This window comes from Pelodiscus sinensis, chromosome 9, assembly GCF_049634645.1.
Source record: "Pelodiscus sinensis isolate JC-2024 chromosome 9, ASM4963464v1, whole genome shotgun sequence".
Classification (NCBI taxonomy): Eukaryota; Metazoa; Chordata; order Testudines; family Trionychidae; genus Pelodiscus; species Pelodiscus sinensis.
Window position 1 is genome coordinate 30,369,937 of NC_134719.1, and position 17,719 is coordinate 30,387,655.

At 46.0% G+C, this 17,719-nt stretch overlaps 2 protein-coding genes across 5 annotated transcripts in view; one reads left to right on the forward strand and one right to left on the reverse strand.

Moving 5' to 3' along the window:
* Positions 1–12,360, reverse strand: part of DDAH1 (dimethylarginine dimethylaminohydrolase 1) — a 162,226-nt gene extending 149,866 nt beyond the window's left edge. For 2 of the 4 annotated variants that reach the window (XM_006120265.4, XM_006120266.4), the window contains exon 1: positions 12,159–12,360. The gene's annotated coding sequence lies outside the window, so the exon portion shown is untranslated. The remainder of the gene's footprint in view (positions 1–12,158) is intronic. The other 2 variants (XM_006120267.4, XM_006120268.4) reach the window with 1 other exon arrangement.
* A 2,094-nt stretch (positions 12,361–14,454) lies between these two features.
* On the forward strand, positions 14,455–17,405 carry CCN1 (cellular communication network factor 1). The gene is made up of 5 exons (XM_006120263.4): positions 14,455–14,789; positions 15,130–15,343; positions 15,685–16,032; positions 16,186–16,388; positions 16,499–17,405. Exons 1-5 carry the CDS (start codon positions 14,727–14,729, stop codon positions 16,796–16,798), a joined length of 1,128 nt encoding a protein of 375 aa, XP_006120325.1. The 5' UTR covers positions 14,455–14,726; the 3' UTR covers positions 16,799–17,405.
* Positions 17,406–17,719: the final 314 nt, after the last annotated feature.

Here is a 17,719-nt window from a genome sequence, read left to right on the forward strand (position 1 = left end):
ACTGATCTAGTAAAATCCCATAAATATTGGGATGCTTCAGTGTCCTACAGTCAAACAAGAGCTGGCTAAGGAGAAAGCTCATTAGCATCGAAATGATGGTGACATGCAGATTGAGGCTGACAGTACATTTATTTGCTAAGTCTCCTGTCATGATGCCAGTTGTCTCTGAGGTACGGACTATGTACCAATTGTGCCACCTTCAAAGTGTGTGACAGTCAGGCAGGAGAAAATCTCTTGCCATAAAATCAAGAGAGAATCAAAAGTCTCTGCCAAGTCTGTATACCAGGGGTAGGAAAAAGAGCCTCCGTGGGTCAGATCTGGCCTACCAAGCGGGTGGATCTGGCCCACAGAGGCCCTACTGCTCCTCCACTCCCAGGCCAATTAGGGCCAGGGGGTGCGGGAGCACGCAAAGCCTCCTTCCACCCTGCCAGGAGCACATGGCACTTTTAAGAACCACACGCTGTCAGAGTGGAGAAGGCTTCGCGTGCTCATCTGCCCCTAATTGGCCTAGGGGCAGGGGATCACGGGCAGTCTCCTCCCACACCAGAGGCATGGGCACCTAGGGAGAATGTGGGGGGCAAAGGCACTCCCTCACCCCCAGACCAATCACAGTCTGGGGTGGGGAACCCCAAAGTATTTTGACCCCACTCCTTCCGCTTGATGCCCCATACCTTTCTGTGTGGCCCAGTGCCACTTCAAAAATGTCCAAAGTCATTCCTGGCAAAAAATTATTGCCCACCACTGCTCTATACTAACCTCTAGAGTCCTGGGGCCAATTTCTCTGATTCACTGAAGATTCTACCTGCCTCTCCAGCAGCACAGATCAGTAATAAAGGCAAGGGAATGGCACACAGGGGAATAGCCACAAGATCACAGGTGCCCCAAGGAAATTCTCTTTCTGGAATCAATTAATTTCAGTGCAGTGTTGAGGAGTGTTATTTGTAAATTTTCCTATGGCTGAATTTTGGTTTTACTCACTATTCACAAACAACAAATACTAAAAGGGTCTGAATTGAATTTAGTTTTGCAATCAAGTTTTTCTATTATTCTACCAGTTCTATTCCTAAACAGCAAATCTATAGTAGTAAACTCTAGATGGCCCGTACCTCTCCTCAGTGTGGAGAGGTGGTGTTTGCCTCAGTTTCCCTCTGCATGCTTTCACAATGCTCTGCGTTCTTCAGTTCTTCTGGTACTCAGAGATGGTTTGTAGTTGGATTTCCTGCCTACAGATTTAGCTAGAGGGCCTAACTTGGAATTACCTTTCACTTCTCAGGGATAAACAGAGTACAGTACAACTAAAACAATCCATCAACACTTCCCCGCCTCAGTAATCCTTTAACAGCCCTTTTCTGGACTCAGTAATATTTCATCATTTTTCCCCATGACACAGCTTCCTTCAGCCTAACATCTATCTCAATAGTCCTTTCTCTCTCTCAAGCAAGAGGTTTCTGTACCCCCTTCGCTAGCTGACACTACTGGGGTGGAGGAAAGTCCAGTCCCTCTCATCATCCCAGACTCTGTCAGCAAAAACATAGTAAACGAAGTGACTGCCTGCTTCAGCCTGTATGTTTATTTCATTTCCCCTCAAGGCTACTTACCACAATGACTAGCTCATGTTTTAGGCCTTCGTTCCAGCCCCTTCCTGGGCAGTCTATCATCACTCCTTCCTAGAACCTCGCCAAGCCTCTTAAGGCTCAGCTCCTTACAGTCTCTGTTTCCAGGCCTCTTTAAACCTCCCTCCCCGACTTTGCATTGATCTAGAGCTCTCACAGATCACGCTATAAGCTTGCCTCATATGGTGGTTCCAATTTTTAAAGGGGCTAAAACACTTGTTACAAAGCAACGGCAAGAGTTAATTGTATTAAGTCAAGGGTGGGGTAGCCTCCATGAAGATGGACAAACCCTGAAAGTCATATTCTTCCTCTCTACTCTGCGCTGATTAGGCCTCAGCTGGAATGCTGTGTCCAGTTCTGGGCACCACATTTCAAGAAAGATGTGGAGAAATTGGAGAAGGTCCAGGGAAGAGAAACAAATATGATGAAAGGTTTAGAGGACATGATCTATGAGGGAAGACTGAAAGAACTGGGCTTGTTTAGTCTGGAAAAGAGAAGACTGAGAGGGGATGTGATAGCAGTTTTCAAGTATCTAAAAGAGTGTTACAGGGAGGAGGAAAGAGAAAAATGGTCCTCCTTGGTCTCTGATGATAGGACAAGAAGCAATGGGCTTAAATTGCAGCAAGTGATGTTTAGGTGGGACATTAGGAAAAACTTCCTGTCAGGGTGGTTAAACACTGGAATAAATTGCCCAGGGAGGTTGTGGAATCTCCATCACTGGAGATATTTAAGAGCAGGTTGGACAACCACCTGTGAGGGATGATCTAGTTCATGGGTCAGCAACCTACAGCACACATGGCATAAGTGGCACATGCGCTGACTCTGTGTGGTGTGCAGGGTGGGAGCTCAGCGCTGCCCCTCCACCTCTGCACAGCAGGGGAGCCTGTGCTGCTGTTTGAGCCTCATGGCCAGTGTACAGCCACAGCACCAGCTCCAGGTGGCCGGCAGGGAGGCTACTGATTGGACTGGGCACCAGTGACCGGTGCTCATCCCCTTCTCCGTCTGCCCAACTCCATTGCAGCAGTGAGCCAGTGAAAGCAGGTGAGTTGCTTCTGGCAGTGGTAGGAGTGGGGGCTCAGCTGAGTAACCTCCTCCGGTGGCTGGGGCTTGGGCCACATGGGCTGCTTCTCTGGCAGTGGGGCCTGGAATGGGGCGGGCAGCTGCTCCTGGGCGGCCGGGGCTAGGGCCAGGTGGCTTCTCCTCCGGTGGTGGAGCTGTGGTAGTGGGGCTGGGGACAGCATGTGTGTGCTGGCTCAGCAGTGGGAAGCAGCCTAGCAGTGGTAGTGGAGTGGAGCTGCTGTATTGGGGCAGGGGCAGCCCGGCAACCCAGCTGGGGCCAGGAGTAGCACGTGTGTGCTAGTTCGGCAGAGGGTTATGGAGCAGCCCAATGAGGGCTGCATGCCAGCCCAGCAGTGGGGACAGAGCTTCAGCAGCCTGACCATTGCAGCCCCGCAGGGGAAGCAGATTTAGGGCTGTGGTAGCGGAGCTGCAGCAGCAAAGCTGGGGCTGCGGCAACCCATCTGGGGCCATGGCAGGCCAGCAGCCTGATCAGGGCTGCACACCGGCTGGCAGTGGGGCTGGTGTCCTGGCAGAGGGGCCAAGGCTTTGTGCTGCTATGCCAGCTGCCATGCTGGCTGGAAGAGCAGTTATGGAGAAGAGCTGGGGCAGCTGTGTCGCCCAGTCAGAAGAGGGGCCAAAGGAGCAAATGGTGGGGAGGGATGGCAGGTTGAGGGAGCCAGTGGCAGCTGCAACCACACAGCTGTTACTGAGCTCTGATCAGAAGTTCAAAGCTCCCATGTAGATAAGGAGCTCAGCTGATCGGTGAGGGGGCAGAGCTTGAAATGGAGCAGCTCCCAGAGCAGGTAATAAAAAACAAGGTAAGGAGAGAATAAGTGGGTAGGTGAGGGTGAGGGTGAGGGTGAAGGTGAAGAGTGAGGGAGTTGGGGATGAGTAATTGGGAGGGAGAGTCAGAGGGGAGAGGAGTTTGGAGAATACCTTGTATGCAGGAGAAAGAGGCAGAAACTCAGCACTTTCAAGTCTCCTGGTAAGGGGAAGTAAGGGACTGACAGCGTGGGGTAGGTGGGGGGGAAAAGAGAGTGGGTGGATAGGGCATTGGAATGTGGTGGAGGCAGGAAGGTAGTTTGTGCTATGAGGTGGGGGATAATTTGTTTGTGCTTTAACTGGGAGTTAGGACAGGACAGATGGCTGGTGCCTGATAGTTTGAGAAGCAGGATTTTATCGCAGCTTCCACCTGGGCTGGGGGAAGCAGATTGCATAGGGGTAGGTGCAGAGTCAGCCCAAGCCATTTGTGCGCCTCAGGCCCCGGGAGCATGGTGCTGCCCCCAGAAGTGCGGTGCATGCACAGCTCTGCCCCTGGGCACACAGTGTCCCCGAGCACCTGGAGCACGCGCGGCCCCACCCCCGCCCGGTCCAGCAGCCCCGTGCAGTGCTCCCTACAATGGGGCGCCCCGGGCAGTAGCCCGGTCAGCCTGTAGCTTGGGCCAGCTCTGGGTAGGTGGGGGAAAGACTATTATTGACTTTAAAAGGTGTCAACCACATGCAGACCCATAAATAGAAGCGAATACATTAAATCTTGGCACGCCACTTCTGAAAGGTTGCTGATCCCGGATCCTGTTGGTGGTTGGTCCTGCCATGAGGGCAAGGGACTGGACTTAATGACCTCTGGAGGTCTCTTCCAGTTCTAGTATTCTATGATTCCGTGCTGTGGTTTTCAGGTGGTGCTCAATTAAGTTGTAGTCCAGGAGTTGGGTTTAAAGGCAGCTTTATGAAATTCGCACCTCCCAATTTCTGGACTGATCCAGAATTTATGACAGGTTTGCAAAGCTGATTATGAACTGCTCTGAAGCTCAGAATAGTGGCATTGCAAAGCACTCCTGTCACTCCCTTTCCTGTACCCTTGACCATGGCATGCCCTGTGCTTGGGGGCTGCACACAAAGGTGATGTGGGGCTTCTTATAGTAGGCTTACAACACCTCTGCACTAAAGTATGCCCCAGGAAGCTGTTTTGGCCCCTCTATGCTACAGCAGCTGGACAGACACTCACCAGGGTACATCTACACTAGCCCCCTAGTTCGAACTAGGGAGGCTATGAGGGCGACCGAAATTGCAAATGAAGCACAGGATTTAAATTTCCTGCGCTTCATTAGCATGTTCCTGGGGGGTCGCCATTTTGGAAACTGACTAGCCCGGAATAACTGCCTGCATCTACATGCGGCAGTGAAACGGGAGTTTGAAGTAAACCCCTTAACTCGAATTATCTGTTAAACCTAATTCCATGAGGAGTAACAGCTAGTGTAGACGTACCCCTAGGGTGTTAGCAGATAAGAAAATAATCTGCCTGAGACTTGGGTGTTTATTCTTGTACTGTGCTGACAGGTAAATGAAAAATATATGACCCAGAATGACTGGATGTATGTGACTGCATACATCTTCCCAGTATCCAGGCCCCAACAGACTCTCATTTCCAGTGTTCACATTCCATCCACCAGGAGCCTCTGCAGCAAGGTCATTCAGGCAGCTCAGCTTTTATGCATTACTCTAATGAGCCTGGGTAACTAAGCTTAACAAATCCTCTGCTCTGATTAATTAAATCAGCAAGGAAGCCCAGTGGCTGTCCCTTGGCCCAGGGAAACAGAGGAGAAGAATGAGAGTGTGACAGAGCAAGGGACAGAGTGAGGGGAGAAAGTGGCATCCCAGTCACTCTTCAAGAACTCTCTAGATTGAAAATCCTAAATCTCATTTACATTAGGGATGTAAAATCTGTTTAACTGGTGAAACGTAATGGGTATGTTTAAACGACATTTTTTTTCGAAAGAGGATATACAAAAAAACCCACATCCAGATTACTTTCACTTTCGAAAGACCCGCTTTTGAAAAAGCAATCAGAAGATATGCAAATTCCCCACATAGTTTAGATGTACCGAATGTAAAACCAGTTAACTGATCAGATGGATTAGGGAGCTGCTCCAGTCCTCCCCTCCCCTGTTAAGGGTGAGGCTTACCATTTAGCTAGTTAACCATTTACATCCCTAATTTACAGGGTGGTAAATCAGAAGCAATTTCATTGATTTCAGCTGTGTAGCTCAGAATTGTGCCCATATAACTGAAGTGAGAATCTGGTCCCAACTTAAGATCTTGGTAAAGGTTCAATATTAACCCCCACAAATCCCTTGGATGTCTAGCTGGCTTTCTGAGCAGTTCCAGTTTTCTATACACCTCCCCATACTGTTTACACAGATGACAGAGGTTTGCCCTGAAGTGCTTTTGACTTGAGAGTATTCTCTTGCCAAATGCAGGAGACCTACCCACTCAGTGACATCCACCACATTTGGTTCAGCAGAGACATTAATCCTAGAGCTTTTTTTCTAAATTGGCTAGCCCTATAACTACACTGGTTCTCAATTTTGAAGAAAATGCAGATAATATTCTGACTTCCCAGCTTTGGAGATTGTGCTTACAGTACTTAACTTGTAATAAGTGGCAGTGTGGAAGACCAAAGGCATTCTGGACTGTGAGCGAGCCTCCTGATGTGCACTGTCTGCCAAACCCCTTGTAGAGGGTGACAGTGACACTGAGTTGATACTTCCCATCCTTGCCTTCCTGCGTCGAAGTGCCAATTCTTCATAGGGAGCAACTCACTAATGACTCTGTGCTCCCCCAAGCAGAAGGATGTCATTCTGAATGTCCCTGATGCAGCCATGCAAGGTAGGGGAGACGTCTTTCTTTCCCTAGCCCCACTGGCCACAATCTAGCTCTTTGTTTTGTAAATAATTCAGGCCTCAAATAGGATTTGGGTTTCTAAAGGAAGTTTTTAGACCAGATGATATTAATAGAAACACTTCCATGATTTTTTTTTAAATGTCAGTGGAACACTTTTATTTTTTTAAAACATTCCTTTGTGGTGCTCGCAAGCCAAACAGTGCAGCATTGTGCTAGTCCCAAAAATTATGAACAGATCAGTGTAGCTTTCAGAATAATAACTCCCAAAATAACTATTTTGAAATAGTGTGTCCACACTATAGGGGAAGCCTCGAAATTAGTCCAGGGCAGGGTCCTTTAATATGGACATGCTACCTTGACTTAGAGCCCCAGGAAGCATTGAAGAGTAATTACTTTGAATGATTCTGGGGAGTAGTTATTTCAAAATAGCAGCAGTGGAGCACCCACACTAACACTATTTTGAAATCAGCATTATTACTTGTGGAAAGCAGGAGTTATTTCGAAGTGACCAGCCGTTTATTTCAAAGTGACAGGCTTGGTAGTGTAGATGCTCCACTTGTTACTTTTGAAATAATGGTAGACCAAGGCTCCCTTTTCTCCCTAGGCTGAGAGAGGTCAGCACTTCCTCCCTTGCTAGGGTATGTCTACACTACCACCCTAGTTCGAACTAGGGTGGTAATGTAGGCAACCGGAGTTGCAAATGAAGGCCGGGATTTGAATTTCCCGGGCTTCATTTGCATAAAGCCGGGCGCTGCCATTTTTAAATGTCCGCTAGTGCGGACTCCGTGCTGCGCGGCTACACACGGCACGGACTAGGTAGTTCGGACTAGGCTTCCTAGTCCGAACTACCGTTACTCCTTGTTTCACTAGTCTGCATGGAGTCCGCAGTAGCGGACATTTAAAAATGGTGGCACCCGGCTTTATGCAAATGAAGCCCAGGAAATTCAAATCCCGGGCTTCATTTGCAACTCCGGTTGCCTACATTACCACCCTAGTTTGAACTAGGGTGGTAGTGTAGACATACCCCATCTGTCTTACCTGTTATGTCACTTAAGGTGCGGAGAGGTCACACATTTTTCACAGGCTGGTCATGGCATAAAGAGTAAATGTTGTGACTATTACATATCCATGAAATTTGCTAAATGCCATGAGGTGTGATTTCTCTGCATTTCTCCATCTGGGGGCCACAACCCAAAGGGAAATGGCAAACCTATTGTAGGAAAGGTTATGGTATTGCCCACCCCCATTACTTCTGCACTGCCTGTGGTGGTGGTACGGCTTGAAGCTGGGAGGTAGGAGAGTTGTGGCTGCTGGCTGGGTGCCTGGTTCTGAGGACTATGGTCTTACCACCAGCAGCACAGAAGTAAGCATAGCAATACCACGATACAGGCCACACACCTTGAATGGGATACACACAGACATGTTTGTGAAGAACTGAGAGTTTCAATTTGTGCAGTTTCTGATACATTCTCTATCTGGAGAGAGACTATGGCTTCCCCATCTAGGGAGAAGCCAGAAATCCATCCTTTTAACAGACTGGTTTTCAAACTATGGGTCATGACCCAGTACTGGGTCATGGAATGTCAGGCACTGGGTCTCGTTGCTGCAGAGTGATCAGGTGGGGGGGGGGGGGGGTGCTAAGGCAGGCTTCCTGCCCATTCTGGCACCACAGACAGCACTGCATCCCAGAAGTGGCCAGCAGCAGGCCCGGCTCCGAGGTGGGAGAAGGGGCAGAGAGCGCACCAGGATCCACATACTGCCCCAGCCCCAAACACTAGCTCTGCACTCCCATTGGCTGGGAACCTGCTGTTGGCTACTTCTGGGGAACAGTATGGTCTATGGTGCCAGGAGAGGCAGGAAGCCTGCCTTAGCACTCCTGCTGCACCTCTGACTGGGAGATGTTCAAGGTAAGCCCCTCCTGCTCCAGCCGCTCTACTCCCAAAGCCTGAGTCCCCCTTCTACAGCCCAAAGCTCTCATCCTCAGCCCTACCCCAGAGCCCACACTCTAGTCAAATTCTGTTGGGTCACAGGCATCAACAATTTTCTTCAACTGGGTCATGAGAAAATAAGTTTAAAAAACACTGTTTTAACACATCTCAGGAAATCAGCAAAAAACAAGTAAGGGCATCCAGATGAATAGTTCTTGCTTCCACTCGGTAGTCATACCCCAGAGTGACCATGCTTCCATGATCTAGCTCTATTCTCTCTGGCTGTGTCTACACTGGGCCACTTATTCCGGAAAATCAGCCACTTTTCCGGAATAAGCTGCGAGCTGTCTACACTGGCCCTTGAATTTCCGGAAAAGCAACGACGCTCTACTGTACAAAATCAGCCGCTATTCCGGAAAAACTATTCTGCTCCCGCTCGGGCATAAGTCCTTATTCCAGAACACTGTTCCGGAAAAGGGCCAGTGTAGACAGCCCAGTAGTCTTTTCCGGAAAAAAGCCCCGATCGCGAAAATGGCGATCCGGGCTCTTTTCCGGAAAAGCGCGTCTACATTGGCCACAGACGCTTTTCCGGAAAAAGGGCTTTTCCGGAAAAGCAGCCTGCCAATGTAGACGCTCCTTTTCCGGAAAAACTGAAAACAGAATAGTATTTCATTTTAAGCAGTTCCGGAAATTCATGCCAGTGTAGACACAGCCTCTTAGTAAAGTCATGGGTAATCATTTCTTGATATGACAGTTCTCTACTGATTCCTCCTGTCTACTGTACCATGAGCTTCAAGTTCAATGGAACTGGGGGAAGCTAATTTCCTCCTTCTAACCCCACAGAAAAAAATAGGGAAACTAAGACAGTCTCAGGTTGTATCACATTGTGCAGCTTTCCCTTCTATAGTGTGTAGCCCACACTCACACACTAGAGTGTATCTAAAATCCAGTCTCCCTTCCCCTGAAGATGTGGGCCACATCAATATCCAATGTATCTTAAAATACAGGCATAGACTATGGGAGAGCTGACAGGTGTGAGCTCAGCTAAAAGAAACAATGTGCTGATAGTGAGGGAGGGGAACATACAGATAGCAAACCCTGCACCTGAGGAATTCTACATTAACTGCACAAATCCAGGGTGTAAAATCTGAATCCACTTACATTTTAGATACTGAGGCCTTCCTGCTACTCTGCCTCTATTTGCCTCACTAGATTTGCACCTCCTGTGAGTCACTGAGATGAGCCATTGACACTGGAAGAGCTAATTTAGTGCTGTAGTAACTAGCAACCTGGCAGAAGCTGAGGGAGAAGCCCAAGCTAAGCTAAGTGAACAAAAAATGAAAGGCTGGGGAGAGAAAGAACTGAAATAGGCCAAAGGAAACCAAAGAAGAGGGAATATAGGGGAACACATAGGAGGGGATGGGTAAGGGAAAAGGAGAATAGGAAAGAGGAAATTAATTTTGCCAAATCAGTAAAGTCAGAAATTGTTAATGGAACCACCTAATGATTATTGGTGGCCCATGTGAACTAATTAGTGGTCTCAGATCAGTTATTTATGGGCAGGTATGCACATAAGGAATCCTCTTATCGCATTTAGCACTAATTGGTGACCTATTGTCAAAATTGGGAGACAGGCAATGGGTTGCATGGGACTAGAGAATTAGTTACCTTGGCAATCCTGTTATTTTTAGGTCAAGTTTTGATGCATATTGAGGGGTAAGGGCAGAGAAGTAAAGGGAAGCATTGCCTGCCACCACTCATGCTCAGGTAATATCTAATCCATGATGACAAGGACTGGAGCTGCCAACCCATCACTTTTCATGAGCCACAAAAACACCACAGAACCAAACAAAGAAATCTGGGTCACTGTAATGAAATTGCAGCAAAGGGAGATTTAGATTAAAATGAAAAGATTAAAAGAGTGAAAACACCACGTTAACCTCTGTGTGGCTGTATTCAGCTGCAGCAGGCTCTGATAAGTAGCAGAACACCTAACTCATATGAATGACAACACTTTAAAGTACTTGGTGATGCTAATCGAATCTATCAACATTACTAAAGCACACATCTAGGACAGCCAAACTCATCTGCTTTTGCTCCCATCCATGTATCAGGCACAAGCACTGGCACACAAAGCAATTCAATGCTTAAGAAAGAGAGAGAATAATCTGTTCTTTTAGACTGCACATGTACCTTATTTTCTCAGCTCTCTTAAATGCCTCCAATCACTGACACATTACTGGATTTGTTGCCTTTTTTCCCCCCATGTGGAACCCGGAACAAAATGACTTCACAGGTTAAACATATAGGTAAACTTGTGATTCTGTTATTCTAACCAAACTGTAGTAAAACATTGGCTCAGAACCAAAATCTCTGGAGGGCATTGGGGAAAATTTGGCCCCATGGCCAAACTTTGCACTGATTCCTCTCTCTCTAATGGGTCAAATCCCACATCATCATCCAAATCCCTCATCCCACCCAAACTCTTAGGACTGTCAGATCCAAATGTGAACTTCATGGCCCAGGTCCATCCCTAAAACAATGTAAAACAAACGCAGCTGTTCAGTCCAATCCCTCCCTCAAATGTGGTGAACATGCCAGGAAGAATTGATTCTGTTCATTCTTGAGACACCAGGGTCATCAGCAAACTCTCCAGTGAAGCACTCCTCCCCCAAGCCCCTCCCCCAGATTCAAAAGGGCAGTATTGAAAAGGAGCCCAGAGATTCTTCAATGATCTGTATTTTTGGTATGCAGGTCAAGGACCCTCTGATTTCCGCTTTCTAAAAGGAGCCTGATGGCTGCATCCCCATCATCGGGTGAATGACGAAGCTCCCAAGACTTTCACCAAATATGGATTGGAGTTGGAACGGCCTAAGTTTGTGCTGAAGCCGGAAATAAGACTCTGTCAGGCAGCAGCAGTCTCTCTCTCTCTGATAGCAGAGCCTCAGCAAGGCCAGCAGCCAGTGCAGCCCTTTCCCTTCCAGCCTGGGGCAGCAACACCTCCCCAGCAATGACAGCTCTGGAGGCTGTTGCTGCTGAGACTAGCTCCAGTGCCATGACAGCCACACAATTGCCTGCTTCTGTCTCCTTTTCCTACTCACCACACTCCCACTGACATTGGGAGAGCATGAAAGAGCCTTTAAAGCAGAAATGCTTCCAGTCAAGTACTTCCATTGAGCTGGAAAACTTGTCTCTTCCCCCAACAGAAGGTGGCCCAATAAAAGGTATTACCTTACCCACCTTGTCTCTCTTAGAATTGTAAAGGCACTCGCAGAGGGGACTGAGTGAAGGAGAATTGTTTTATGCTTAAAAGTGCCTCTTTATGCCATCATATTGGGTCAACAGATGATTTCCTTGTGTTACTTTATTTATCCAGAGACTGATGGTGGTGGAGTGTTGATGGGGAGGAGGGAGAATGGTCTCCCGGAAAATCAACAAAGATGGACTTTATCCATCAGCCCCTGGTCTATCCCTTGGGGGCTGGAGGGGCTGGGGGCAACTGGAGCCAGTCAGAAAAGATACACACTTGACAAGTAAAACAAAACCACATATGTTTTGGCAACTCCACTGTAGGGGTCAGGCTGCCGTTCCAAGACTTCTGCTGAAGACAGTGGCCCTATTATATTGACCCCTTTCTTGTGTCGCCTTCACCTCCCTGGCAGCAGATTCTCCCCCCCTCCCCAAACATATACCTCAGCCTAAAGCCAAGTCCAGGAGCTGGCACTCTCAAGACAACAACAAACTCCCTTTTCTGTGGCTCCAGAAAGGGCCAACAAAGCTGACTATTATTCCTGCTATATTAAAAAAAAACAACCCTAAACACACACGTATGTCTCCCAGCCCCCTAAACAGATTTAGCAGCAGGAGCAACACTTACCCTGAAACATGTGCACAGTCCCTCAACCAGTCACCATGAAATGATCCTCTCTGTAACCCTTTCAGTGGTGGAAAGGAGCAGGCGACGCGACGTCTGGGCATGTCTCCTAGCAGCAGGGCTGGGGCTGCTTCCCCTCCCTTACTGACCATCCTTTAGGAGTAGCACACACAGTCACATACTGTTTGGAAATGCTATGCAGACAGGTTAATCAGATTCCCCCACCCCCTCCTCTGCCCATTCCCTCTCTCTCCACTTCTTCCCCATCACCCCCGGTTTCCAAGGGCACTGGAGGTTTTTGTCAAGTTTCTCCTCTGCTTTGGGTCTGTTCTTCCACCTTCAATCATTGAGGACAACCTAACAAACCAAAAAGAAACAAACCACCAACTTGTATTAGGAATCGTAATCTGATTTGCAAAGAAAAAAAATCCTTGGAATGGGGATTTATCGTAATGCTGTTGGGTAGCAGACTAAACGACTGCTTTTTTTTCTCAGTAAACTAGCAAGCTACAGTTGGCTCCTCCACTGCAATTGCTACTAAATCATGATAGACAGATTGCGTGAAAAACAGGAATCCCAAAGAATTTCCTGCCCTGGGAACAAAAGTTAAGTCTATATTTAACACTATCCGAAGCTGTCAAGAATGCTTTGTGGTTGGATAACAGAGCAGAAAAATGTGAAAAATGCAGGCTACTGCTATACCAAATATGGAAATATTGTTACGTCTGGTGTCTGAATCACCATCTGGAAATACTTACAGCCATGAACCTAAAAACTGCCAGAACAGAAGCTAGGAACTCTGCCCCCATCCCCACCCCCAAATTTTTAGCTTCAATGAGGAAACCCTGTTTAACCTTACTGGGGATTACTAAAAACTTTGGTGATAAACAGGACTCCATAGGGATGTATATGCTTAAGGACACAGAATTTTCTCTTAACTTGTTCCTGGCCTAAATGCTACACACCTAGAGCACTCAAAGGTTTGTCTCTGAAATAACCCCAATAACAAGTGACTGGATTCATGACTGTATATTTGGTATGTGGAGGCTATGTTAAAAGCTTTAAGAGTATCTAAGAATGAAGTATTCCTATACAAAAGCAACATGGTCAGTCTTGGAATGTTCACCTCTCAAGGGTTCACCTATAGTTTAGGCAGATGTTTATTTTAATTGCTTATGCTGAATTGAAGGTCATAGAGAGGTTAATATTCCTTAGAAATGCAAAGTTTGTTATTTTGCATTCCTAGGCTATTTAGGCAGAATAAAAGAGCAATAAAGGTTGTAAATTCAACATAATAATGTAACAGGTTCATTGTAATCAATCTAAAAATGCCATTTTAAAAAGAATTGTAAACCAAGTAGCCACTTTTTTGCAGGGACTTCACCTTTAAAGATTGCTACATAGAGAGATCAATGTATCACTTTCTTCATTTTCCCAAGGATCAGTATAACAGAGTTGTTTTACTTAGCCTTCCTAAGGCAAGGCTTAGGATAAGACCATGTAGCAGATTGTGTTAATTGTGTTTCCAAAATCCAGTCTTTAAAAAAATTAAACAGTCTGGGGCTGAGTGGTGGGCAAGGTGAGATGATTATATATGTCCTGAATCTGTAAAGAAGCATCTAACATTTTCTTTGTGATTCTTCAGGCAAGGTCACTGCCTTGAGAACCACCTCCTTCCACCAAAAAATAGGGGAAAGACCTTTTCATGGAACTTTGCCAGATACCGGGAGCCATTTATTGTGTTCCTTCCCCATTCATAAATATTTAAAAGCAAGCCTTCAGGGTATTTGTGTGAAATACACACCCTCACTCACGCACTGGATCAAATTTTCTGGCCTTGATATCATTCTGCATAATTTCAGGAACAGATCTGTGTGACTCTTCCAGAACTTACCCTCCCCCCAAAATATTTCGCAGTGTCATTCAGTCATATGTAACTTACTTAATGAACACACCGAGAGCATAGTACATACAGCATTTCCCAGTCTGAAAACTGGGAGTTTATTCTTTCAAGAAACTCTTAACATTTACTTCCCACGTGAGCATAAAAGAGTCTTAAAGGGAGAATAATTGAAATTACCATTTCAAGTGTGGGGACTGGGGTAGAACTTCTTTCTTAAGCGTTGAGAGACCAAAAAAAAAAACCAAATGCAACTTAGACAGGGAGGAGCTTGGACACAAACCGCGCCAAGAAACATTCCTGAGATGCTTTGGAATTCAGGATGCTTTAGCATTCTGGAACGCTTAACATCAGTGCAGCTGCAACACGCGGCGGCATCCGCACAGTATATAAGGAGTGGTTCGCTCGCTGCTTCCTCAGACTGCAAAAGGGACCCCCGAGAAGCGAAGGATTCAGGCAGCAGCCCTGTTATCCCTCTTGCTTTTCTCAGAGAAGAAAACGAAGCAGCGCACGATTTCACAGCCCTTTAGGATTTAGACTCCTCTCTCCACAGCCGCAAGAAGAGATCCACTCAGCTTGTAGTCTTGAAAGTCGCAGGGAAAATTTTAGACTCTTCCTACGCTAGTTTATTTTATTTCAGCTGTAGTAGGAAAATAATTCCTTCGCGAACAATGAGCTATCAGACCACAAGCTATTTATTTCTGGCTGTTGCCTTCCTCCACTTACTCAGGCTGGTAAGTTTGCGTTTGCATGCAACTTTGTTCGGAATCGTAGGGTTTCGAGGTTTTCTTAATTTTTTTAAAAAACGTGTTTGCCCTTTTGATCACTTTCCTGCCACTCGTTGTAAGCGAGGAAAGTCGATTTGTTGTGTATTGTGAAGGCAAAAACTGGGAGCGTCGCTAACTCCTAGCTCTGGATTGGCGCTGCTTTAAGGGCGATCTCTGTCCGTACTGTGGACAGGGCGAAGTTCCTAGAGGACTGTTGTAAATCTCGGGTAAATGGGCTGTTTGTGTCTCTGTGCGTGGGCCACTTAGCGCACACACTCACTGGCTTTTAACGTGCTTCGTTCCCTAGGCGCTGTCTGCCTGCCCGGCCGCCTGCCAGTGTCCTCTGGAGGTGCCCAAATGTGCCCCGGGAGTGGGTCTGGTTCTGGACGGCTGCGGCTGCTGTAAAGTCTGCGCGAAACAACTGAACGAGGACTGCAGTAAGACCCAACCTTGTGATCACACCAAGGGGCTGGAATGCAATTTCGGCGCCAGTACAACGGCTCAGAAGGGGATCTGCAGAGGTAAGAGGCGTGTGGTTTGGCTCATTTAAAATAATAATAGTCCCCATAGTGCCCAAGTTTAGTAATTTTGAGTCCATGTATGGTTATGCTTTGTTGTTGGTAGCTTGGCAGAAAAGCATATGACTTCAGCAGTCTGGAATGCAATTCAGTATGTCTGGGCTCTGCTAAAAGCGCATAAGGAAAAGTGATTCCTGACTAACTTATTGTTCTAGCCTAGAGTCTCTAGGGGATTGTAGGGAACTTTACCATAACTTGAATTTAACAGAGCAGCAAATATGCATGTGTTTAAAAGAGTAGGTCTCACCTCTAATTCCCTCCTTTCTCTTTGTTAATCGCTGCAGCACAATCTGAGGGAAGACCATGTGAATATAACTCCAAAATCTACCAGAATGGTGAAAGTTTCCAGCCCAACTGTAAACACCAGTGCACATGCATAGATGGAGCTGTAGGCTGCATCCCGCTGTGCCCACAAGAACTCTCCCTCCCTAACCTGGGCTGTCCCAATCCAAGACTAGTTAAAGTCCCTGGCCAGTGCTGTGAAGAGTGGGTCTGTGATGAGACCAAAGATGCTCTTGAGGAGATGGAAGGCTTCTTCAACAAAGAAATTGATTTGGATGATTCGGAAGGTGAATTAACCAGGAACAACGAGCTGATTGCCATTGTGAAAGGGGGGCTGAAAATGCTACCTGGTGAGTAAGGCTATTGTGCATGTTAATAACAGTGTGTTGGGAGGAGGAGCTTTAATACAATGGGTAGAGCACACTGTTGTTACTGCTCATTGATAAGAGGGACCAAGGCAACTGAGAAACTTTATGCTGAGTCCTTTTTCTCCTTCCTTCAAGTATTTGGATCTGAACCACACAGCCGGTCGTTTGAGAGTCCCAAATGCATTGTGCAGACAACCCCGTGGTCCCAGTGTTCAAAGACTTGTGGAACTGGCATCTCCACCAGGGTCACCAACGATAATCCTGACTGTAGACTAGTCAAAGAGACCAGGATATGTGAAGTACGGCCATGTGAACAGCTCAGCTATGGCTCCCTAAAGGTAAATACAGTTTTCTGTGATATCCCCCTCTTTTCCTAGATGGGTCAGGGTGGAAGATTGATGTTCCAAAGAAATATTTTCCTAATATCATTGTCACTACTTCCTTCCAGAAGGGAAAGAAATGCACCAAGACCAAGAAGTCACAAGCCCCAATGAAGTTTACTTATGCTGGATGTTCCAGTGTGAAGAAGTATCGCCCCAAATACTGTGGCTCCTGTGTAGATGGAAGATGCTGTACTCCACACCAGACCAGGACCGTCAAGATCAGGTTCCGCTGCGACGATGGAGAAACTTTCACTAAGAATGTAATGATGATCCAGTCTTGCAAATGCAACTACAACTGTCCACATGCAAATGAAGCTTACCCCTATTACAGACTGTTCAATGACATTCACAAATTTAGGGACTAAATTCTGAAGGGGGTGGGGAATTACCAGAATTTTGAAATAACAAGCAATGGAAAAAAGAACTCTGTGGAAATGGTGCCTTGCTCAGTTGAGAGCAACATTGAGATACTACAAGAGCACCACGTGCAACTGGACACTAACATAACAGAGATTTAAGTGTATTTAACGCTTCATAGTACTGGAGCAACTTTATTGCTTCTTTTTGGAGCACTTTACTTTAACCATGTACTGTTTTCTGTTTGTAAATGATCAGATAAATGTTTGTTCTGGTTATGAAAACTTTAAATTTTTCTAAACTGTTCAGTTAATACTATGCTTAATTTTTTTTCCAAACATGAGTTGGAAGATACATTCCTTCCTGAGGTGGGCACTGCAGAGTACTCACTGGTGGCAGCTATTATGTACCAACTATAGTTTAACTGCAAACAGAAATCAGTTGTTTTAAAGCTGAGTATTTTATTTATCAAAAATAAATGTAGCTTTCTTTTTTTTAACACCTCCCCCCTAATACTGGAATAAGTTGTAAATGATTTTAATTTTATATTCAATGAATTAAAAGAATTTATTTATGGATTTAATCATTTAATAAAGAAATATTTACCTATGTTTACTCTTAGAAAATTTTGAAAGGTAACAGACTATTAGCTAAGTGTGGGAGCTTTCTTAGCAGTTTCTCTGAAAACTAAAATAAGTTTTGCCTTGAAACTAATTATGATTGATAACTGATGATTGATCATTTAAAGTCTAGTGGTTTAAGGGGAAAATATTAAAAATTGCTCTACACCAGTGCAGTCTCAAACTGGCTTAAACAGATGAAAACAAACTGCTTAGTGGGTTTAAGATCAAATACCTGAAATAGAGATTCCTTTTTTGATTATAGTGTCAAATTATCCTGAAATTTGCAATAGAGCATGTTTAATTAGA